The sequence below is a fragment of the Schistocerca cancellata genome, chromosome 6 (assembly GCF_023864275.1).
Source record: "Schistocerca cancellata isolate TAMUIC-IGC-003103 chromosome 6, iqSchCanc2.1, whole genome shotgun sequence".
In the NCBI taxonomy this organism is placed as follows: domain Eukaryota; kingdom Metazoa; phylum Arthropoda; class Insecta; order Orthoptera; family Acrididae; genus Schistocerca; species Schistocerca cancellata.
This window is the reverse complement of record NC_064631.1, coordinates 358,181,425-358,207,621: the sequence shown is the minus strand read 5'-3', so window position 1 is coordinate 358,207,621 and position 26,197 is coordinate 358,181,425. Positions and strand designations below refer to the sequence as shown.

At 43.5% G+C, this 26,197-nt stretch overlaps 1 protein-coding gene across 3 annotated transcripts in view; it reads right to left on the bottom strand.

Annotated features, from left to right (window-relative positions):
- LOC126191410 (hemicentin-2-like) overlaps window positions 1–26,197 on the bottom strand; it is a 1,933,978-nt gene that overhangs the window by 42,976 nt on the left and 1,864,805 nt on the right. For all 3 annotated transcript variants that reach the window (XM_049932279.1, XM_049932278.1, XM_049932280.1), the window contains one exon: window positions 10,879–11,092. In XM_049932279.1, coding sequence (XP_049788236.1) covers window positions 10,879–11,092 — 214 coding nt within the window. The remainder of the gene's footprint in view (window positions 1–10,878; window positions 11,093–26,197) is intronic.

The following is a 26,197-nucleotide window of genomic DNA, read 5'->3' as shown; positions in this document are numbered from 1 at the left end:
AGTAACTTTGGCCCGCTTTCAGCGTCCAGGTAGCGGCAAGCTCCACAGAGACGGCGCGGACCACACAGTTCGCAACCGGTGAATGAGGTCGGCGGTGAGCGAAACTGGCGCGACGTGTATCCAAAGCAGCGGGCGGCGTGCGGCTGGCCACTTGAGCTCACCGCAGGCCGGCCAGCGAAACCGCAGACCCGGGGCTGACCCGGTGCGGCGCCGGTTCTCTGGAAACTTGCCGGCAGTGGCGGTCCGCGGGCCGATACGGCCGGAGGGCGTCGCGAGTTGCGGCGAACTCTGCCACCCAGCAGTGACGGCGGCCGCGCGGCTGCCCTCGCTGGGAGAGGCAGGTCACGGCACGGCACGCCACTACGGGGATCAACCGCCGCTTCACTGCGCTGACCGGGCTATTGATTACGAAAGCCGGCTTGCTGGACCCACGGCGGTCCTCGCGCACCCACACACCTCGCTCAAGGTGCCGGGAATAGACAGCAAGATGGGGGCATCCTGATACATACACACACACACACACACACACACACACACACACACACACACACGTCAACACAAGGACTCTAAAGGCTACCTTACGGTGCGTGACGCAAAAAGTACGATATCGCTATCTAGATTTACATCTACATACACTGAAGTGACAAAAGTCGTGGATACACGTGTTGCCAGTGCAGGAATTTGCGTACGAATCAACCTCTCGATTGTCGTTGTGGTCTTCAGTCCTGAGACTGGTTTGATGCAGCTCTCCATGCTTCTGTATCTGTTTATTGTATTCATCTCTTGGTCTCCCTCTACGATTTTTACCCTCCACGCTGCCCTCCAATATTAAACTGGTGATCCGTTGATGCCTCAGAACATGTCCTACCAACCGATCCCTTCTTCTAGTCAAGTTGTGCCACAAACTTCTCTTATCCCCAATTCTATTCAATACCTCTTCATTAGTTATATGATCTACCCATCTAATCTTCAGCATTCTTCTGTAGCACCACATTTCGAAAGCTTCTATTCTCTTCCTGTCCAAACTATTGATCGTCCATGTTTCACTTCCATACATGGCTACACTCCATACAAATACTTTCAGAAACGACTTCCAGACACTTAAATCTATACTCGATGTTAACAAATTTCTCTTCTTCAGAAACGCTTTCCTTGCCATTGCCAGTCTACATTTTATATCCTCTCTACATTGACCATCATCAGTTATTTTGCTCCCCAAATAGCAAAACTCCTTTACTACTGTGTTTCATTTCCTAATCTAATTCCCTCAGCAGCACCCGACTTAATTCGACTACATTCCATTATCCTCGTTTTGCTTTTGTTCATGTTCATCTTATATCCTCCTTTCAAGACACCGTCCATTCCGTTCAACTGCTCTTCAAAGTCCTTTGCTGTCTCTGACAGAATTACAATGTCATCGGCGAACCTCAAAGTTTTTATTTGTTCTCCATGGATTTTAATACCTACTCCGAATTTTTCTTTTGTTTTCTTCACTGCTTGCTCAATATACAGATTGAATGACATCGGGGAGAGGCTACAACCTTGTCTCACTCCCTTCCCAACCAATGCTTCCCTTTCATACGCATCGACCCTTATAACTGCCATCTCGTTTCTGTACAAATTGTAAATAGCCTTTCGCTCCCTGTATTTTACCCCTGCAACCTTCAGAATTTGAAAGAGAGTACTCCAGTCAACATTGTCAAAAGCTTTCTCTAAGTCTACAAATGCAGAAACGTAGGTTTGCCTTTCCTTAATCTAGCTTCTAAGGTAACTCGTAGGGTCAGTATTGCCTCACGTGTTCCAATATTTCTACGGAATCCAAACTGATCTTCCCCGAGGTCGGCTTCTACCAGATTTTTCATTCTTCTGTAAAGAATTCGCGTTAGTATTTTGCATCCATGACTTATTAAACTGATTGTTCGCTAATATTCACATCTGTCAGCATCTGCTTTCTTTGGGATTGGAATTATTATATTCCTCTGGATTATATCCCACAAATGTTTGGTGGAACTCATGTTGCGCGGTCTGGGTGCCCATATCATTCGCCCTAACCGTCCACAATGTTCTTCACACCAATAGCGAACAATTGTAACCCACTGAATTGGCTCATCGTCATTCATTAAAATTCCATCCTTGTTGGGAATATGAAGTCCATGAATGGCTGCAGATGGTCTCCATGTAGCTGAAAATAGCTATTTGCAGTCAATGATCGGTTCAGTTGGACCAGAGGCCTGTGTCAACTCCATGTAAACACAGCTAACACCACTATGGAGCCATCATCTGGCACAGAGCCTTGTTGACAACTCGATTCCAACTTCGTGGAGTCTGCGCCGCACTCGAACCCTATCTTCAGCTCTTATCAACTGATATCGGGGATCATATGACCAGGCCACGGTTTCCCAGTTGGATGGTCGGTTGGTTGTGAAAGGGGACCAAACAGCAAGGTCATCGGTCCCATCGCATTACGGAAGGATGGGAAAGAAAGTCACAGTGCCCTTTCAAAGGAACCATCCCGGCAATTGCCTGAAGCGATTTAGCGAAATCACGGAAAACCTAAATCGGCTTTGAACCGTCCTTCTACCTAATGCGAGTCCAGTGTGCTAACCACCGCGCCTCCTAGCTCGGTGATTTCCTAGTCGTCTAGGGTGGAACCGATATATTCACGAGCGCAGCAGAGGCGCTGCAGGCGATGTGCTGTTGTCAAAGGCACTCACATTGGTTGAGTGCTGCAACAGCACATTAACGCCAAATTTCCTCGTACGTCCCACATTTATTTCTACAGTTATTTCACTCAGTGTTTCTTGTCTGTTAGCACCGACAACTCTACTTCAATATGCCGCATCTTTCGGTTTGGAGAGGCAATGTCTGAAATTTGGCACTCGTGGCACACGGTTGATACTGCGGAATAATGGATTCTCTAACGATTTCCGAGATGGAATCTCCCATGCGCCTAGCTCCAAGCCCATTCCTCGTTCAAAGTGTGTTAATTTCCATCGTGCTACCACAATCACGTCCAATCACGTCGGAAACCTTTTCACATGATTCTCCTGAGTATAAATGACAGCCCCACCAATGCACTGCCCTTTTGTACCTTGTGGACGCGATACTACCATCATCGCTGTCCCATGGCTACTGTCAGCTCGGTGTACATACACTGCAGACCATCATGGCGGAGGGTACTTTTTACTACTGTTATTCATTCCCTTTCTTGTTCCACTCGCAAATGGTGTAGGAGAAAGACGACTGTCTTGGTGCTTGCGTACGAGTCCTGATTTCTCTTGTCTTCGTAGTCCTTACACGAGATTTCCGTTGGTGGCATTAGAATCATTCTGCAGTGTGTCGCATATGTTGGATATCTAAACTTTCTCAAGGTTTTTCATGAAAAGATCGTCTTCTTCCTCGCAGGGATTCTCATTTGAGTCAACCCGACATTTCCGCAATAAAAGCGTGTCGATCGAGCCTATGGGTAAAAAATTGCTTCTATGTCTTTGTTTTATCTGGCGTAGTCAGCATGCCAAATATTATTGCAGTATTGAAGAATGGTTGCTCAAGGGTCCTGCACGCCGTGTCCCTTACAGATGAGCTACACTTTCTAGAATTCTCCCAATAAACGGAAGTCGACCATTCGCCTTACATGATACCGACATTAAGTGTTCGTTCCATATCGCTTTGCTACGTTACGATGATGTATTTAATAGATGTGACTGTCTCAAGCAGCACAATTCCAATACTGTATTCCAACGTTATACGATTGTTTTTCTACTCATCTGCATCAACTTACATTTTTCTACGTTTACAGCAAACTGCCATTCATCACACCAAAAGTAATCCTGTTGAAGTCATTTTGTATCCCCACTTTCTCCCTAAATTAAATCAACGACGTCATTTTTCCGGACACTATATTGCTATCGGCATACAGTCGCAGATTGCTCCAAACCAATATGTCAGATAGTTCACGTGTATAAACAACAAGAGCGTTCATGTCACTTTTCCCCGTGATAGCTGTCAATACCTGTCTCTGATGATCTCTCACCATCCACGAAAACGTGCTTGCTTGTATTACTTAGAATGTCATCGAGACCGTCAAAAATCAGAGAATCTATTTCGTATGCTTAAAAGTTGTTAACAGTGAGCAGTGGAGCTCTGTGTCAAACGTTTCCCATAAATCTAGTAATGTTGAATATTCCAGTCCCCTTCCATCCATGGTTCGTAGGATATCGTGCGAGAAAATGGCATCCGTACCCTCCCTTTCTCCATTTTCCTTTTGTATTCGCTAAATATGTGTAGAAGGAATGACTGTCGAAAAGCCCCCGTTTGAGCCTAATGTCTTTGATTTCCTCGACGTGGTCATTTCGGGAGATGCTAGAGGGAGAAGGTAATATGCTGCATAGCTGTTCTTATCATGTCACCTTCGAAACTTGGACAGTAAATGTGTCACACACAACGCCTCTCTTGTAACGCTGGCTATTGAAAATTGATATCTCCTAACGCTCTCGCAGATTTGTGCACAGCTCTTCGTAGAATTTCATTTATCTTTTTTATTATTTTCAGCTGTAATGGGCACAGTATAAAAAGCAATATTCTCGAATCGGACGAACGAGAGTTTTGTAAAACTACTTCTTTAGCAGATAAATTATATTTCCTTAGGATTCAGCCAGAGAATCGTAGCTTGCCATCTGCTATTCCTGCAGCCGGTTTGATGTGGTCATAAGATTTCAGGTCGTTGCGAAAGGCTACTCATACGTTAACGGTTATTAACAATTTCCAGAGTTTTATCCTGAATAGTGTAATTAATGGACCTCTTGGCCTGTTTAATCTTCAATTTTTGTGTGCGTTGACGTCCACCATTCATCGCTCCTCTACAAGTATTCCTGCATTTCGTTACAATCTTCTGGCATTGCAACCTTGCTATAGACAACAAGTTGATACGAGAAGAACTCTAGCCTGGAGTCTTATCGTGCAGGAGATGCGGAAGGAGGGAAGGGAGGATTATCATCTCGTTTAAGAAAGAAACACGGACAGGGTTCACCTGGCTCTTTTGATAGAGCCCTGTGAGATCCCGTTGCTAGGGTAATGGCGAAGGACTCAACTATAGAAACATGGACAGAATGCATCTCAGTATGCCAAAAGCCATTTCTCGCTTAGCAAAATCCACACTCCATCTATCTTGAATTAAGTAGCAAGGTGGTCGGCTGGAGCTTAAAACCCAGGTACTAACGTCCAGCCATTGCCACTGAGTTTTTTTTACGATCTCAGCCCTCTAATTCCAAGTGAAACAATTGAGCGCTTTAGTAATCACTAACTTACCCCGGGAGGGAAAAAAATCCTCTACCGTCCCGTGGACTAGAGGGTCACTATATCGCAAATAAGAGGAAACAGGGATGAACTGGCAACTCAAGCACAAAATCAAAACTTTGTTTGGCACTATGAACAACAATTCACTAAAAAAAAGCACTAAACGCTTAAAGGACAAGAAATTAAAATTTTAGACATGCAAGGAACTACATTTGCAGGATCAGAACACCACGGAATCTGGAAATTACTAGCTGTTTGAAATGTTAGACAGAGAAAAGGACAAAGGACCCTTAAAAATACACCCTAATGGAGTTTGTGTGTGTGGGAGGGGGGGGGGGTAATCGGGGTTGCATTCTCAGTTTCAAAAAAAGTGCTTAGTTCCATAATCTTAGAAAAGCCTGTAGATCACAAATTAATGGACATTTCCTTGAAATGTGCGAATAAAACGTACACAGTCATTACCACACACATGACGGTAAACCAAAAAAATAAAAGAAACCCAGGAAAATTAAATAAGTCCTGATAGGAGGTGGTGAAAAAAATAATCTCCAAAATTTCACAAGGTCAAGTGAAAATCAATTCATAGAGAGGAAATTCAGGAAAGCGACTGGTGACGTCTCTAAGTACAAGTGGACCAATCAAAATGACATAGTATAGTGAAATGGTGTATAAATTATACCCCAAAATTATGTGAATCTTTTGAAAAAATAAAGCTAAGAACACAAAGAAAAACATTTCCATCTCCTAACAGGTAAATTCCGAATTGATCCTATCATAAACTCATATCTACATCACGAGCAGATTTTAAACGTTCAAGCATACACAGGTGCAAATACTGACAGACACCTCCACCTAACCCGGAATGAAAATAAATTTAAAGCCCCAAAATTCGACAAAAGGATGCCTGTAATTCGTAAACCTCATACTAGTACAATCCAGTCACTGTTAATAGTAAACGAACTCAACAAAACGCAAGCACCATGCTAAAAACACATTAAACACATGTTAAGTAAAACTGCCCAAAGAACCAAATTCGTTTACAAAGACCGAACAACACCCTTTCCGCAAGGAAGACTGTGAACAGACAGTAAAATCTCGAGACAAGATTTTGGAATCAAGGAATCACTTCAGATCGCATGTCACGTACTTGGCAATAGGAAAGAAGATTCAAAATTAATTAGACGAACTGAAAGACACCATCTGAAGAGTGAACTCCAAGAAACTGAAGAATGCTCGATATAGAACAGCACCGTGGCCTTTTATAATACATTTAGGACAAATATAAATGCCTATCAGTTCCAAAAACCCTGTTTCACGAATGAAAATGAACAATTAACACTTAATAACGTAGAACACCGCAGACAAGTTCGTAAATATTTAAATAAGAACTTCTCAGTTGTCCCGGAGCCACTGAAATATTTCCAGCAGAAATTACCATAGAAGCCAATTTAAATTCAGAGGCACTAAATGAAGAAGAAATTGGTAGACAAAAGGTTACGAAATAGCTAAGTATCTGTTGAAGATGAGATTGTTAGAGAAATCAGGGTTAGTTTGCTGCAGTTAATTCCCACTTAGCAAACTCACCCCGTCCATAAATCACATTCTGCGAGAGAATGCACTCTCTTCACAACATCAACCTGTTTTAAGGCAATACCGCATATGTCCGTAGCGTCAGCTATACGTTGGAAATAGGGAGATTAAAAAAATGTTGTAAAAAGATTCTTTGCTTTTTCGAGGATCCTCAGATTAGGAATATACCGAATTGGGTAGTAAACCACTGTTCTAATTTTTTAACAGTTATTAACATTTACCCTACTGTGGGGAGATTGACAGTGCAAAAACCACCGCTGAAACTTGAATATACACATTATGATTTAAACATTAAGGAAAAGATAGATGGAGAAGTTTACAACACGATGGTGGTGATACTGGTTCCACGCGATCCGTCACGAGTTCCTCTCTTGCGCCAACCTCAGAGTAACTTGCAACCAATGTCCTCAACTATTTGCTGGATTATCCCAATCTCTGTCTCCCACTTCAATTTTTACCTTCTACAGCTCCCTCTAGTACCATGTAAGTTAGTCCCCGATGTCTTAACAGTTTCTAATATCCTGTCCCTTCATCTTGTCAGCGTTTTCTCGCCGATTCTATGCAGAACCTCCTCATTACTCACCTTATCATTCCACCTAATTTTCAACATTCTTCTGCAGCACGACATCTCAGATGCTTCTATTCTCTTCTGTTCTGGTTTTGCCACAGTTCATGTCTCACACTACACAATGCTGTGCTCCAAATGAACAACCCCAGAAATTTCTTCCTCACCTTAAGACCTGTGTTTCATACTAGTAAATATCTCTTGGCCAGGAATGTTCGTTTTTCCAGTAATAGTGTGCTTTTTATGGCCTCTTTACTCCTTATGGGTTATTTTGTTGCCTAGGTAGCACAATTCCTAAATTTCATCTACTTTGTGACCACCAGTCCTCATGTTAAGGCTCCCGTTCTTCTCACTTCTACAACTTCAATTCTTTTTTATTTTCTTCGATTTACTCAAAATTCATATTCCCTATTCATTATACTGTTCATTCTATTCAACAGATCCTGTAATTAATCTTCACTTTCACTTAGGATAGCAATGTCATCAGCTAGTCTTAACAATATCCTATTACCTAGAATTTTAACCCCAGACTTGAAACCATCTTTTATTTCCGTCATTGATTCTTCGACGTACAGATTGAACAGTAGGGCGGGAAGACTACATCCCTGTGTTACATCCTTTCTAGTTTTAGCGCTTCGTTCTTGGTCTTCCCGTGTTATTCTTTCCTCTTGGTCCTTGTACATATTGTCTATTATCCACCTTTCTCTATAGCTTAACCCCATTTTTCTCAGAATTCCGAACATCTTGCACCATTTTACATTGTTTTACGTTGTTTTTCAGGGCGACGAATCCTATGAACGTGTCTTGATTTTTCCTCATTCTTGCTTCCATTATCAACCGCAACGTCATCACTGCCTCCCTGGTGCATTTTCCTTTCCTATAATCAAACTGATCGTCATCTAACAGATCCTTAATTCTCTTTTCCATTCTTCTGTATATTATTCTTGTCAGCAGCTTGGATGCATGAGCAGTTAAGCAGATTGTACGATAATTCTTGCGTTTGTCTGTGCTTACTATCTTCGGAACTGAGTGGAAAATATTTTTCTGAAAGACCGATGGTACATCGCCAGGCTCATACAATCTGCGCACCAACGTGAATAGTTGTTTTGTTGCCGCTTACCCCAATTGTTTTAGAAATGCCGATGAAATGCTGTCTATCCCTTCCCTATTATTTGATTTTACTATTCGAGAGCTCTTCTAAATCCTGATTCTAATACATGAGCATCTCTTCCCCATCGACTCCTGTCCTACTCCTACCACATCATCAGGTAAGTCCTCCCCCTCGTAGAGGTCTTCAATGTCCTGTTTCCTCCTATCCGCTGAGCATTCTTGGGAGTATGTTATACGAGAAATGACGGGACGAAAGGAACTCCAGCTTGGCAAGGAAAGGATGACTTTGAACCTTCATGGTTTGTACGTCATGATTGAAAAAATGGGTCGATTTAATAGATCAGACTGTGATATGGGAGAGGCAGGCGATAGGTAATACGCTGAGTAAAGCCAATTAATGCAATAGATGGAGGGAAAACGGTACATACTGACAGAGGCGCGGTACCAGACCAGTGTTCTCAAGGAAGAGATGGGCTATAGGGTATTGGGACCACAGTTTATGGGAGATGTAATTGAGGTACACTCCTGGAAATGGAAAAAAGAACACATTGACACTGGTGTGTCAGACCCACCATACTTGCTCCGGACACTGCGAGAGGGCTGTACAAGCAATGATCACACGCACGGCACAGCGGACACACCAGGAACCGCGGTGTTGGCCGTCGAATGGCGCTAGCTGCGCAGCATTTGTGCACCGCCGCCGTCAGTGTCAGCCAGTTTGCCGTGGCATACGGAGCTCCATCGCAGTCTTTAACACTGGTAGCATGCCGCGACAGCGTGGACGTGAACCGTATGTGCAGTTGACGGACTTTGAGCGAGGGCGTATAGTGGGCATGCGGGAGGCCGGGTGGACGTACCGCCGAATTGCTCAACACGTGGGGCGTGAGGTCTCCACAGTACATCGATGTTGTCGCCAGTGGTCGGCGGAAGGTGCACGTGCCCGTCGACCTGGGACCGGACCGCAGCGACGCACGGATGCACGCCAAGACCGTAGGATCCTACGCAGTGCCGTAGGGGACCGCACCGCCACTTCCCAGCAAATTAGGGACACTGTTGTTCCTGGGGTATCGGCGAAGACCATTCGCAACCGTCTCCATGAAGCTGGGCTACGGTCCCGCACACCGTTAGGCCGTCTTCCGCTCACGCCCCAACATCGTGCAGCCCGCCTCCAGTGGTGTCGCGACAGGCGTGAATGGAGGGACGAATGGAGACGTGTCGTCCTCAGCGATGAGAGTCGCTTCTGCCTTGGTGCCAATGATGGTCGTATGCGTGTTTGGCGCCGTGCAGGTGAGCGCCACAATCAGGACTGCATACGACCGAGGCACACAGGGCCAACACCCGGCATCATGGTGTGGGGAGCGATCTCCTACACTGGCCGTACACCACTGGTGATCGTCGAGGGGACACTGAATAGTGCACGGTACATCCAAACCGTCATCGAACCCATCGTTCTACCATTCCTAGACCGGCAAGGGAACTTGCTGTTCCAACAGGACAATGCACGTCCGCATGTATCCCGTGCCACCCAACGTGCTCTAGAAGGTGTAAGTCAACTACCCTGGCCAGCAAGATCTCCGGATCTGTCCCCCATTGAGCATGTTTGGGACTGGATGAAGCGTCGTCTCACGCGGTCTGCACGTCCAGCACGAACGCTGGTCCAACTGAGGCGCCAGGTGGAAATGGCTTGGCAAGCCGTTCCACAGGACTACATCCAGCATCTCTACGATCGTCTCCATGGGAGAATAGCAGCCTGCATTGCTGCGAAAGGTGGATATACACTGTACTAGTGCCGACATTGTGCATGCTCTGTTGCCTGTGTCTATGTGCCTGTGGTTCTGTCAGTGTGATCATGTGATGTATCTGACCCCAGGAATGTGTCAATAAAGTTTCCTCTTCCAGGGACAATGAATTCACGGTGTTCTTATTTCAATTTCCAGGAGTGTTTATTGGCAGTTGTGGCAGCTTCATGAGGTGGTATAGAATGTCAGTGGGAGAAGATTTTTGGGTACAGAATGTAGGGTCGGAGTTTTACGTGTGATAAATTGCTGTTTATTTATACGAACAACTTGTTCGTTGGCATGATAAGGGTGTACAGATTCCGTTCCAGATTTATCGATAAAAATAACTGAATGTATTTCAGTAACTAATACTCGGAACGAAACTGAAAGTAAGAAGTAATGGAAGTCAGGAGATCACGGAAGTATAAATGTCTAGTAGTTGTAACTCGCCGCCGCGAAGCGCAGGATACCCCGTCAGTGGCCGGCAGCGGGGAGGTAAGGGCGGATGCGGTGCGGATTGCGTTGCGCTGCAGTACTCACCTTCGGACACAAAGACGAAGATGGAGGCGGGCTCCGTGTTGGAGGCGCTGCACGTGTAGTTGCCGGAGTCGGAGTCGTGCGCGTTCCGGATGGTGAGCCGGCTCTGCGTCTTCGGCCCAGGCTCCGTGTCCACCGAGATGCCGCCGCGCGCCGTGTCGTAGTTGATCATGCGGTCGTTGTGGTACCAGAACACGTACTGCGGCGGCGTCGGGCTCTGCGGACATACCACGCGGTTTCCGCTGCCGTCACACAGGCTCCAGGGATTGGCATGAAAAATGCTATAACAGCAAAATCTGAAACGTATGCCACGCCACTGCTGTCTGGGCACCATTGTTGAGAATATCAGGAAGATAGAGGTATGACTGTTAAATATAACATTGCTTGGAACAGCTTTTTTTTCTTATTTTAGGAATACGCAAGCTGATTAAGGAATAGTGACTGTATTGGTGATTCTAAATAAAAAAACCTCGTATGGATATATGCTCTATTCCGGCTGGTTTCCGGTATAGAAAAGGTTAAATATACACTGCTATCTTACTTCTGTATCATTCAGTATGTGGTGTCACCGCCAGACACGATACTTGCTTGGTGGTAGCCTTTAAATCGGCCGCGGTCCGTTAGTATACGTCGGACCCGCGTATCGCCACTTTCAGTGATTGCAGACCGAGCGCCGCCACACGGCAGGTCTAGAGACACTTCCTAGCACTCGCCCCAGTTGTACAGCCGACTTTGCTAGCGATGGTTCACTGACAAATTACGCTCTCATTTGCCGAGACGATAGTTAGCATAGCCTTCAGCTACGTCATTTGCTACGACCTAGCAAGGCGCCATTATCATTTGCTATTTATCTTGTGATGCATGTACCGTCAGACCGATGTTCACCAATTATGAAGTAAAGTTAAGTATTCCAGTAGTTACTTACGTTCTTTGCTACTATAAATTCCCTTAACTGTTCCAGACCTCACGCCAGCCTGCGTGAGCTTAAACGCGTGCCTTGCGGCTTCCTCATAGTGGCTTGGCTGTCTTGCCAAGTCACAACACAGTACATTTTCATTGTTTACAACGTACCACATTACTGTAAAAGAATTCGAGGCGAACGATTTGAGCAATCTATCATGTCGGGAAACTACCTCAAATTGTGGAATGGGTTCGCATATTGTGACCGTGTATTACCGTCAGCTACTTGCGACGAATGAAAATTTGTGTCGAACCGTGACTCGAACACTTGTCATGAGCGGTCGCCTCAACAACTCCACAAACAGAGTAAACCCCTAGATCGACCCAAACCTCAATATGTCATTCAATCATAATGCAAATGCTTGCACATTCGTGAAACTAAGCGTAGGAGGACAAACGTTTTTGTAGCGTCATTTTGGCCCTACAAGGCGTGATTATATCATTAATCCATTGTAATAAATGCAGTTACTGCATAAACACAGACAGGGTCACCATTAATAATATATATCAAACAGGCCTACAGAAGTTACTTACACAAGAGAGCATGCGCGTCGCGCGAGATTTTCTATATTCTCTCACTTCCTTCACGCCAACTATTAGCCCTAGAGAAAAAAGAAGTAAGACTCTTTTTGTAGGAAATTTGATGTATGTTAACTGTGTACTGCGACACGTTTTCGCTCAAGGCCGAAGTTTTAGAGTTATTCAGTAACAACTTACGTAACTGATATTAAAGCTGTTCATCTTGGAACCACCATTCAGGATAGGGCAAATGTCCATGTGAAGTTTTTCGTTCAGAATCACCAATACTATCACTCGTCAAAGCATGTATGTTTCCTCATGACTGACCCTGTAGACTGAACGGTTTACGTGTTTTGTTAACATGGTAACATACTATTTCTTTAGGACTGAAGCTCAGTTTAACAGAGAGGTAACGATATAACAACCAAGAACTATAAAAGCAACCAACATATTTTTCATTACAATGGCCACCGGGTTATAAAATCGTGTCTAAGACTACCTGCAATATTCCACTCAAATTTATCTAGTTCATGTACACAACAAATTCACTTAATCGTTTTGAATTATCTCTGCAGCCCAGTGTGCGCTGTTTTGAAACTACTTAGATGATTAAAATTTTGTGTCTGATCGGAACAGAAACACGGAACCTTGTATTTCGTGTATATTTTCCGCGAAAAGACAGGTTCTGGGATCAAGTCCCGATCCATTTCACATCTTTAATCTGTCAGGGAGTTCAGTTTTTGTCGGTAATGAAATGAAGCCATGTAGTAGATGTCATCTGGCATGCCTATCATTTCATTTTTATGGTTTACTTCATTTGACTGACTTCACTGGTTCTTAACAGTGAAACAAATTCATTCTGTCTCCCGTAGATAACCGAGCGGGGTGGCGCAGTGGTTAGCACACTGGACTCGTATTCGGGAGGACGACGGTTCAATCCCGTCTCCGGCCATCCTGATTTAGGTTTTCCGTGATTTCCCTAAATCCTTTCAGGCAAATGCCGGGATGGTTCCTTTGAAAGGGCACGGCCGATTTCCTTCCCCGTCCTTCCCTAACCCGAGCTTGCGCTCCGTCTCTAATGACCTCGTTGTCGACGGGACGTTAAACACTAATCTCCTCCTCCTCCTCCTCCCGTAGATAACAGTGAAATTACAAGTTATGAAAATACAGTAAGATGAAACAAAAATGAGATCTTTAGCAACGAACTAGACAAAGTGAATATTTCACTACGATTTCTTTGGCTGAAATCGAAGCGTTACACTAAGCCATAAACGATACTTTCAGAGTTTAAAAATGTTACTCTGTAGATGGCGTGCCTTTGGACTAGCATATCCTGTAGATTAATCTTGGCGTGTACTTTTTTTTAAGTTTTTACTGACCAACTGGCATGATGCAACAAATTCAGTTCTATTTCAGTCTTTGTTGCTTCCAACTTTTCCAACACGCCATCTACTCCACGTACTGTCTTTTCCTTTCTTCCATCCATATTGTTGCTTATTTACTTTCCTGCCTTCTAATGTAGTAAATGTAGTATTTCATTCTTAAAATACTTCGGTTCTGTTACGTCCGATTGTTTCTTGCTACTTCCTCAATTATTTGTGTAATCCATGCTACTGTTGACTTTTTTTCAAAAATACAATAAGATACCTCGTTTTTCGCCTGTTCTAATGCATTAGCTAAAGGCGTTGAAGATGCTTTAACATTTACTTCTTCCATTACATATGGTATTTTAGGTGTATTTCGGTAGATTTTTTTAATAACTTCTTTTCACATCTGTGTTGGTAGTATATTGTGCGTCTTATTTTTCTAATAATCCGTCTTTCAAATATCTCTGTTCTTTTTAGAATGTACTTCATTCTTATGTATTCACAACTGTATACACATTCTGTTCACCACTGTCGTGTAGTGCGTTAGTTTTGTATTTCTAAAGACCCAGTTATTGCTGTAGGTAGTGTATAGTTAAACCATATGCAATTTTTCTTACTTATACTTGCATCTACAGTTTATCTTTCTAGTCCACTGAATTGTATACTTCGTCCAACATATTTAAATTTACCTTGCATTGTATTGTATTGTATTGTATTGAACTGGTGACCTAGGAACGACGGAGAGACTTCGGCCCCGCAGCAGCCCTCAGTAGTACACAACCCGACAACAGGCTACAGCAGTCCACTCACCCCAACGCTGAACCCAGGGTTATTGTGTGGTTCGGCCCCCAGTGGATCCCCCGGGAACGTCTCACACCAGACGAGTGTAACCCCAAGTGTTTGCGTGGTAGAGTACTGACGGTGTGCGCGTACGTGGAGACAGTGTTTGCACAGCAATCGCCGACATAGTGTAACTGAGGTGGAATGAGGGGAACCAGCCCGCATTCGTCGAGGCAGATTGAAAACCGGCTTAAAAAGCATCCACAGACGGGCCGGCAACCCGGACCTCGACACTAATCCGCGGGGTGGATTCGTGCCGGGGACCGGCACGCCTTCCCGCTCGGAAAGCAGTGAGTTAGACCGCACGGCTAACCGGCTAATCTGAAATTCTGAGACCACTACTGTTGGCTACTGTGTCCTTAAAATTTAAGTTAGATTTTTTTAGATTTCTTGAACAATCATCTGCAAAAACTATACAGTTTACTTTAAACCCATTCTATGTCTTTCGTATAATTATTGGCTCGAGTTTGTGACGTTTTAACTGCAAATTTTACATTCTTATAGTAAAAAAAAAAATATTCCCAATCTTCGATAATTGTGAAGTCCTTCACAAAGTTCAGACACTGATTAGTATTGGAGCCTCAATGTCTCTGTAAGCGACACATTCTCAACACACCACTGTATGATTGCAATACTTCATTTTACGAAGAAATGCCCATCCTAAAATGTACACTTTTGTGCTATAGTGACCGAAAGTTTTGGTTTCTTTATTGACTCCTCACTAGTCACAACTATCTGTGCTGAAATATGATATTCATAAATTAATGAGCTTCTCATTGTTTGAATTAGTTAGAGCTACTTTTAGCTCTCACAGCCACATACGTCATGGCGAATGGAACTGTTTGTATGTGAGCATCACATACTACTGTAGATTTGCAATTTTTCCAGTTTCAAAAATGATCCGATAACTTATGATTTGAAATAATGCTACATGTGACTGTGTCCATAGATATTCAGGTCCGATATGCTGTGATACCTGGTACTTTCTAAGACCATGGAATGCCATTAAATACGTACATATCACTGTTACTAGGCCATTCTCACAGCGCTGGTGATGACTGCCTAGCAGTGTGCACGGTATTACCATCCAAATGTAACCAGTTGTCGTAAACTTGTCGAAAACTAGGTACAACATGTGTGACATAAGATTTACAGCATTACAGCATCTCAGCCTATCCATTGATGTCACTCATTTTTGAAAAAGTAATAGCTGATTGATCTCGCACAAAGAAACTCCACGTTGTAATAAAATCTTGCTTGAAGGGCGCTCACTGGGGTTGCTAATTGCCCAATAATGCTTTTCTCTTTATTAACTCGTCCACTTCTGTAGCTGGGTGATCAGCGCAGCTGACTTCCATGTGGGAAGGCCCGTGTTCGGTTTCAGGTACTGCCAGGAATATTAACCTGATGAAAGGTCGGGCACTGGGTGCTCTTAGCATCTCGACGTCACCTGAGGAGCTACTCGATCTGTTACTAGTGGCTCCACGGTCAAGAAGCCCGACAACGACCGGGAGAGCGTTGCCCCTCCACACCGCATCAAGTGACTCCATTGGCAGAGGACGACTCGGTGGTCGATCGGGCCCGATTGGCCTGTCCAGGTTCAGAACGCGGAAATTTTACCATATATTTATTTTAGGCCTCGTAAATAAAGTAAAATTCCTTTAACATGCAGGAATTGTCCGGCACTTTGTTGTGATCCTACTAATATTTAAGGCACATGTGTTTGAAGAATACAGCTTAACTCGAATATGTTGTTGACTAAGTTATATTATGTTATATTGCATTCTGATTGCTGAATTATCTTCCGAAAAACCAAATGTGCTACATGTTATTTCACACGCACCTACAGAGAGTTGAATACAGTGATCCAAAGCGTGAAAGTATGAGAAACGGCTCAATAAAACGTCAGAGAAACGTTGCGTGCAGAGGAGCGCGCGCCTCGGCGCTTGCCGGGAGAAAGCCAGAAGAAATATTACAGGTGCACTCGGGAAATCCCCGCGGACGCCAGATGAAGCTCCGAGAAAGATGGCGCCTGTATTGCGTTTACCGGGCGAGTTATTTCTGTCTTAAAGGAGCAGCTTTATATCCGCGCGAGGGAAGCTCTAAACGAAAAATATGGCTGCCGACCTCGCCTCTTACTGACGCCGCCGCTGCGCGCCTGAATGAGACGTGTGACACGCCTACCGCAGTTCCAGGAATTAAATCTGGCAGACCTTCGTCTCGCTTCTCACTCGTGGAGTGCTTCACGTACTAAGGTAACATTGACGGAATGGCGCATTTTGCTGGGGAAGATGTTTTGAAGAATGAAATGTCTGTCTGCTGCTACCATCTAACAGGCACGCCTACATATTAATATTGGCTTTGTACTGCTGGCAGGCTAAACATTTTAGAGATGTTTTCTGATGAAGATCAGTGACACAGACGGATTTTGGACGAGATGCAGAAACTTGCTGTATACTGACTTCGCAGTAAGAAATTAATTGGTTGTAATGTGTAGTATCGTATTGAAATAAACTTATTTTAACGCAAGTGTGCGCACAAAATAACATTACCCCACCTGTGCAAAAGGAATGGCACGGGAGGGGACAACAGCCGTGGTGTGAACGGATACTGGACAGCAGTGCAAGTGCAGTTCGACAAGCGAAGCCAACGCACAAACGCATATCTTGCAAAGACGAATACATTTCTTGCATTCTGCACAAACATATAAATTTACTTTATTTACGTTTTTACTCTTTATTTATTTATTTTATCCGGTCTGATAAGGGCGATCAGGATCTCTCTTACATCGGACCAGGACTTCACACATATAGTACCTTTTCTTATATCATAGTAAACTAAGAAATAGCAATTTTAATATGACTAGCAGTACGACAATGATGTGAGTGTCTATACTAATAATGTGTGTGAATAATATTCACTATAAACTAATAAAGTTAACACTGGCAGTACTTGTACTACTGCTGCTGCGGCTGCTGCTGTCACAGACAATGGCGATAATAATTACTGTGTCGTCCGAACAAGACACAGCCACGGCAAAAGCACTACAGGCGCATAGATGCGAGCTGGTGCCAGTGCTGTAGAGACTCGCAAATTGCGAGAGTTCCTCCAGCCACCAGGGCGGCGTTGATGATGAAGATATCGACTTCGTCTCAGCCAATTGTCCGCCGAATACAATCCGCGAATGACCAGACGACAACAGACAGAAGCGTGGTCGGAAGATAGAAGAGCATCTGTCGCCCACTTGGCTATAGATCATCTTCCAGGACTGCCTTAGACTGGGAACGTCTTTTAGGGAACTCTTAGAAATGAACAGATAGTTATAAATTGGATTTGCTACGTACTGTGAAGTTTACCTACGATTAACTGCACGTAGCCATTGAGAGCCTTTTTTGTGTTATATTTCATGCAGTGCTGCCGACATCAGTATTCAACTATTCAAAAAGATAAGTAGTCCTTTTAATTCATTTGTGTGACTTTGTTACTAGTTTCTCCTATCCTGTTACCTGATGCTGGGGCATAGCTGTGTGATAGTGGCAGGGAGAAATTGCCTTAGCGGTGTACTGCACTAGAAGCCGTTTCACCAACCCACATGCTCGGCGTACCGTAATTACAGTGGCAACTCGGCCTCCACAGCAGTAGCGACGAGGCCTTTACGAAACCGGCGACGAAGGTTTACAATAATAGTAACAATAAGGATAGTAGGAGATACGAAAGGAATTTATCGGTGTATAAAAAAGATTTTTTCTTATACAGTGAGTTCTGAAGAAACGACGTTTATGGAGACTGCACCAGCTAAGAATATTGGGTAATGAGGAAGAACCGGTTGGAAAGAAGGATGTGCAGGGATAACGTGGGTAAAGAGACAATGGTAATCCTTATTGTCACTTTAGCATATATGACATTAACTGTCTTCTCAAGCAATAGATGTTATTCAGTTGTCTAATATGATGAGGGACGTTACTGCATAATCGGGGTCCTGCAATTGAGAAGGACTTCGAGGAAGTGCCAAGTTGTTCAAACAAAAGCATTAAGTTCGAGGAGCGATATGAGGGACATTGTACGTTGATGAAGCAGTGGAGAAGCCAGAGAGTATGGAAATCTCTGCACTCGTCTGCATGCAGGTTTTTAGGTCAAAAGGGAAGAGCTTTTTATATTTCTGTAGGGTATGGAGAGATGCTGATGCCTTCTTGCACATTGCAGTTACCTGCTCCTTCCAATTTACATATCCGGTTATTATTACTCTTAGACTCATTTCTGAGAGAGAAAGTTAATATTTGTCTCATTTATGGTTAAAGATGTTGCCGATTCTCGATATTTCGAGCTAATGAGTCTAGAATGACCAACCAGTATCGGTTACATGTTGGATGGGTTGAAATTTAACCTTATACCCTGCGCCCATTTTGACAGAATGTACTTCATTAGACGTTGTTCTGTTGAACTACGTGCTTTCATTCCTTCCCTTGATTGGAGTCGAGTTCGCGGCCGCAGATTATGTGTGCATAGCGCGCCGACCTATGAGGCTTGTGGTTCTGTGCTTCCTACCTACAACGGTCGTTCGCTGCAGGACGGGAATCTAGGATCCGTTTCCCTCAAGGTTTTCCTTTTCCTTGTTGAAGTTATTCTCATGTATGTGGATTTCTATGGCCTCGCTGAACTAGCCAGTTTCGTAGCTCTTCTCCAAACTGTCGTGTCGGCGAAGTTTATTCTGTCGTCGGTCTCACATAGTGGGTGCACCGAAACGGGCGATTTCTCCACCTATCACAACCTGCCACGCCGCTTATGCTCACTGATCCTGGTGTTGATTAATCGTCCAATCTATTCAAAATAGACTTCTCCAAATGTTCAGAACATTCCGACATTCTCGGCACTGCAAGTGGGTCCGTTTTCTCGTTCACTCATCTGAGGCATTCACTGATGTTCGTCTTTACGTCGTGTTTGGACAACACACCACTGATTCTGTCCGTTTTCCACGGCATGTATGGCAGAAGGGCCGTATCCTATATTTCTTCTTTCGATATGTCACTTTGCTGTTAAGCTTCGTGACACTTGTTTCTGCCGCCTGGGGAGTAACGGTTGGTCTCGGAACGCTGTCCAGGTGTTGCATCTCGCTCTGATGTGCGGCGGCTAACATATTCTTGCCGCACAACATCGAAGATATAGCTGAGCAAGACAGTGTCACGCAATGAATGAATCATCGTCAGGAATGTAATATGTCCTCATTCCTTGAGATTCTGAGATAGAAATTGGGAAATAGGATTTAATTGTCCGTTGATGATGAGATCATTACAGACTGATCACGTAGTCGAACTGAATTCGAATTCCTTTTTAAAAAGAACCACCCTGGCATTCATCTTAAGCTGGAAGCCTACACCTGGCTTACGGACAGGGGATTGAAATCCACTCCCGCTGAGTGTCCAGTGACTTAAACGCAGCCCGATCACACCGGATGACCGCGGTAATGAATATGGGATTTAATTGAGCGCCTTACGCTGCAGCCTGGTGAAGCGCATCTGTAAATCAACACCTCCCTTTTCTTCGCTGAGAAATATCGCTAATATATATCGTTCCATCTTAGGTGGCGAAACAGGCAAGACCCTTTTCCAGTTCATCAGTTTACAATATCCGTTACGACGGCGCTTATTACTTTCACTAAGATTGCCAACTTTACTGCAAAGATATGCCTGAAAAGGTGCGAAACTACAGAAATTGACCAATTATAGACCTCTAGGAACCTGAGACTAAGGTACAATCTTTATCTTTTTATCTTTCTCTACCTTCTTCATTCATGCCTTAGCTGATAGCCCGTCTCCGTTGATTTGACATCACCCCCCCCCCCCCCTACCCAAGTTGTGGTATTTGTGGTTGGACAGGAAATTTTGCAGTGTTGATCAGTAGCCTCAAATTTTCCCTGTCTGTTTGGTGTCTTCTGTGACGTTAGGTTTTCTCAGATCCCTTCTTCTCTCTTCCAGCCTTCCCGTATTTCTTTTTAAAATCTGAAAATGAAATTAAAAAATTTTCTTCAATAGTCTATTGTCATTAATTCTCTAAATATGAAATCAAAACTTTAACCTCCTCCTCTATATTGTGTCCGTGATTGTTCCTAGGTTTATATATGGATCTTCATTTTTTCTCTCCATCCAGTAGTTATCTTTGGTCATCTGTAGTAGTAAATGGTTCAAAATGGTTCAAATGGCCCTGAGCACTATGGGACTTAACTTCTGAGATCATCAGTCTCCTAGAACTTAGAACTACTTAAACCTAACTAACCTAAGGACATCACACACACCCAAGCCCGAGGCAGGAATCTAACCTGCGACCGTAGCGTCGCAAAAGGTGATAAAATTTTTGTGAGCATTTTGCTTTCTTTCTTTTCCAATTCTTCTTGTCCACCCCTTTTATTCAGTGTTAGATATTCAAATCCTTAAAGTGCTTCTGGTTTAATTACTGTTTCATTGTGTTTAATTTTTGCCTGGAATTATATTGCTCTTTTATCATATCGATTTTGGGTGAATTTTTATGCTAATTTCATTCTCTTTGATCTTTCTTTACATGTCGTGTTACCTAATCCACTTTATTAGACCTATTCTCTCCAATACTTAAATGTATCAACTCTTCTGATGTTTCCGTCTTGTTTTAATAAAATAAAAAAAAAACATATTTTAAAAGTGACTGGTCAGTTTTTTCCGTATTTACATTTGATACACGGTCACAGTTTGTAGAAGACCCATAATAGATAAACTTCATGAAGATACTATATTCTGCAGGGTGTTTCGAAATTTGCGTTACAAGCTTCTAGGACCTGTAGAAGAGAGTGAATACATAATATTTTGTATGGGAACCTATGTCCGGAAACGTTCCGTTTCAATTCATGTATTTAACTCATCCACTTCTGCTTGAGGAGTTGAATTAGGTGCGATGAAATACAATTATTAGGTAAAAGGAAACACAATGAACCATTCCTTTATTACTTAAGCACATCTGTTTGTATTAACACTTAAACATTACGTGTTTACTTGATTCCAAAGCAAGAGCAGAACGCAGCATACTGTACTTACAGAATAGTACTGATGCATTGCAACAACAGGTGACCGTGTGGCGTAGAGCACGTTATTCTGTCGACCCTGCTGCGTACCAGGACAAGTAACTCTGGGACTTTTCTCTTTCCCTCAGCAGACATGGACGTGTTACAGATCTGAACCGAAAATAGTTTTAGAACGGGAACGGTACGTTTCCAGGTACGGGTTGCTATCCAAAGTATTATGTACTCACTCCCCTCTACAAGTTCTACAAGTCTGTAACGGGAATTTCCGAACATCCTCTATATTTGTAATCTAAAGAATATCTGAAGTCTGTATACAAGACGTTTTAAGAAAGGGACTAACAATCTTTGTTTTAGGAATGCACAGAGGGAAGTACAGTGAAGTTAAGTTCTGCAAAAATATCAAATTGTATTGTTATCCTAAAGTTCTCAGGACACCTTAAAAGGTCGCGGTTTCGCAAAAAGATATTGTAGCTTTTCACGTTACATCTGAAATGCATCCACTACCAGTTTCACAGACTGAACATCTTTTCACATTTTCCATAGGAACACCACTTAATTTAACTTTTTACCAAGTTCATAAAACCTGTCTCTTTCCATTATCAATTACTAGTCTGCATCTCAAATAATCCTTGGTTCTTTCTGTCCATCACGATCCATACCTAAGATCTGGCACCCTCCATAGAGCTCAAATTTCGACTCATAGCCTCCAAGATCCAACTCAGTTTAAAACAAGTTGCTTCATGGCAGAGAGTAATTAACTTAATTAAATTCGTACCAAGATATGATATTCCCGTAACATTATTTTTCCTACTCTGACCTGCCATCCACGACAACTCTGGTCTCGAATGAGTATATTGCCAGAGGGCGTGCCTGGTAGCTTTGATGCCGGAAGTAGCCTCATTCCAGGCTCATCATGGGCGACTCCACTTCCAACAGAAAACATCTCCAGAAGCGACTGCCGGGATCGTGGTGGAGCGGTGTGGAAGCCTGCGTTTTCTCCGGCGGTCAAGGTTGAGCGTGGCTGATGTGTAGTCCAGTAACAGCACCACAAAAATGGCCATTTGCTTCCAAAAAATGCGGTAGAAGATTTTGTTTTTTATCTTGTGTGTATATTCAAAACTCGCTGGCCAACGTTTTATGGCAAAAGAAAACTAAATTTTGTCGTTTTTACAGATTTTCGTCTATTGCTTGGAAACTGTGCATGCTACTGAAAATGCCACCATTATTAAAATGGAGGGTCATTAAATTTTGCATCGAATGATCTAATTAAATGTCAAGTTCGGTGCACCCGTTTCACATGTTACACATGCTGTTTAACCAGAAAAGTATCGCATTGTTGATGTGAATACGTTAAAATGATACTTAACGTCATAATACCGACTTAAGCAAGCATAAACATTGAAAACAGGAAAACATGTAACAGCAATAAGTGCACAACATCATTGTTCAGGCACAACGCCCATTACGTTAACACATACGCTTGTGTATGCACGTTCAATAGTGCCTAAAACTAAAAACTAGATGCTTATGTAACATGAAATTTCATGCTCTATAACTTTGATAACTTGGCATTTTTCATTTGGACGAGCCGTTTTTTTTACAGACGTTGGAACAGACTTTAGCGAAGATGGTAAAAAGAAACGACCTTTGGCAACTGATTGTGGCAAACGGCAGCACCGATTTTGACATTTAAGTTGATCATCCCTCGCAAAATTTAATGCTCTTTCATTCTGGTAACAGTAAAATTTTTTGGAGGATGCATTATTTCCGAGTAATAGGCAAAAACCTGGACAAAGTGCCAGTTTTATTTTCTTGGCAGCAAAAAGTTGTCCCGAGGGTTTTGGGGGTCGAGAACTTGGATTCTACACTCTCTCAACTACGTGCACAAGATAAAAAAATTAAGTTTCCTACTTCATTTTTTGCCAGCAAAAAGTATCCCGTTACTGGAATATTGGGGTTGGTGGCAGAGGTTGATGAAGCGGGCTGCACTTGGAGGTCTGAGCAGCTGAGTCGGAGATGCAGCGACATCAAGGTGAAACTCTGCCGGCAGCCATGGTGTGAGCGGGTGAGGAGTTGTAGGGTAGCGCCGGGCTCATATGGGGGCGTTGGGCAGACTCGTCGCAAGTGGTGGAGCAGGCCGAAGTCATTGCGGTGGTGGCAGTTACGAGGTGTGAACACGGCGCGGGTCAGTGTGATGACTCGGTGCACAGCCAACAATTACGGAGCCTACCGTAGATCTGGTGTGCCTGGCTGCCGGGACTGGGACTCCACAATGGTCGCCACGGGGATTGGCAGCAGAGTGTAGACACAAACAGGTGAGGAGGCCAACTGGTGTCTTTCCTGGGCGAGAGGACGGCGATTCTAGAGCATACGCAGACAGGGCAATCCGTATCGCAAGAGGAGCACTAACACTGTGCTCTAGTGACAGTGTAACACTGGTCGGCTGAGCTGATTCAAGATGTCTTAGTGCACAGGGAAGAGCACATGTCGTGAGCACTGAGTGTAACAATCTGTCATATTCTATATGATTTAAAGATCAAGCAGCTGGGACATATACTGTATATGGATATTTTTGGGTGAAAAGAGTGGAAAGAAAACAGGAAGGAAAAGAGCTAGGAAGGAAATAATGAAATCCAGGGGCACAGGCTGGCAATGCGACAGCGACAGCTGAATATTTGTGCCGGACCGGGACTCAAACCTGGATGCTCCGCTACTCCACTTAACCACCAAGGCCATTCGGAAAAGCTGTCAACCAAGCCCAAATCGCCAACTTTCTGCTGGTCACTCCGCAACGAACCCCGCCCATTAACCCCCTACTCACAGACAGTGGTGTATTCTCTGCACTGAAACATTGTCATCAAACAGACTTTGCGCCCTTTCGGGAAACAGAAATCTACGAGTAGGGGGTTAATGTGCGGGGGTCTCTGCGTTGCGGCTACGGGAAATTGGGAATTAGGGTCTGATAGATAGCGTGTCCGGACGGCCTAAGCGGTTAAGGCGATCGGTGTAAGGACGCAGAGCTTCCGGGTCCGTGTCCCGGTCTGGCACAAATGTTCAACTCTCGCCGTTGCCTTGCCGCAATGCCACGAGCGGCTGGAAGTCATTACCTGTTTCCTATCTCTTTCCGATCCCGTTTCCTTTCCAGTACTTTCAGCTAAAATTATTCATGTGTATTTCACATGGAAGGACCATGTGCATATTGAGGTTGCTGTGTATGCTTACATGCTGGGCGCGCGGTTGCATTCTCGGAGCGGGAATATGCTAATCTCGTATTTTATTATCACGCTGTGAGCGTAACCATAATTTTGTAATATGCTAATCTCGTATTTTATTATCACGCTGTGAGCGTAACCATAATTTTGTATGGTAGTGTACAGAGAAATACAATTGCTAATTTTGCATAGTGAGTAGCTGGCGAAGAGAGTAGATAGTAGATCTAGCATTTAATTGAAGTGTGAAGGTATGAAAGCACAATTATATGAGAGGGCTGCTTTTCTAATTTTTTGTTTGTATTAGTGGTTGTGTTGGCAAGCTATTTTTTTTTTTTTTTTGCCGAGATGCCATAGATTACGAAGTGTTTTATTTCTTCTTGTGGCCCCAGTTTGAGTGTTACTGCAGTGGTGTTAATTTTAAACAGTTTTATTTTTCTGCTGAAGAAGTTTTAATTCATTTACTATGTTGCTCTAACGCTAATGCTTCGGTAACTATAACTGCACCACATATTTAAATTCATTTTGTCAAACTTCTATTTTTTTAACTGTCAAGGAAGATATTTTCGATTTAATGAAGATAGTATATTAAACTAAGCCCACGTCTGCACAATCTCTAGCCCGAACCCGACTCCACACAAACCCTACACGGCAATGTTGTCCGCTGCCATATACAGAATCGCTATTAAAACTTTCGAAACTGGTCAAGCAAATTTCCGTTTCATCGAGTGAGAAAAATATTTTAGATATCTCATAGCGGCATTGTTTTGTTAGAAATGAAGTTAAGGTCGCTAGCGGTACCATCTCAGGAGAGATCTTACTTTCTCAACTAGCAAGACGACGCTTTGTCTACTGTTCATTACTTGAGTTTACCTAAGACGCAGTTACAATAAGCTGCTTAGTAGATACTCTACTTGCAGACGAGAGAGCCAGCGGTTATCACCGAAGCTCCAGCCGAACCAATGAGCAACAGGGAGGACCTCTAATCCGCTTAGAGTGGCACCAGACTGGAGTCTGCATCTCTCCCGTAACTTCTCTCACCACTTCGCTTAGGTTCCGCGGTGCCATCAAGCTCCCTGCGTTTCAGCTTGCAGAACATCAAAATGAATAACAGCAGTGACCTTAGCTCAATGTACGATCTCTGTATGGGCCACGATACGAGGTGCTGTATTACTGTTACTGTTCATCAATCTCATCAGAACCTGCTATAAAGCACGCTGAGGCGGTACCTGGAGGAGGAACTGTTTAGTTTAGTGCCTTAGTGAAGCCCTACATGTAATGCATGTGCAGATATAAATATTGTGTTCACGGTAATTGAATCGTGTCGAGTGCGTGTCAACATATTAAATTTGAACACCTGTTTCAGCTCAAACCTTAAAAAT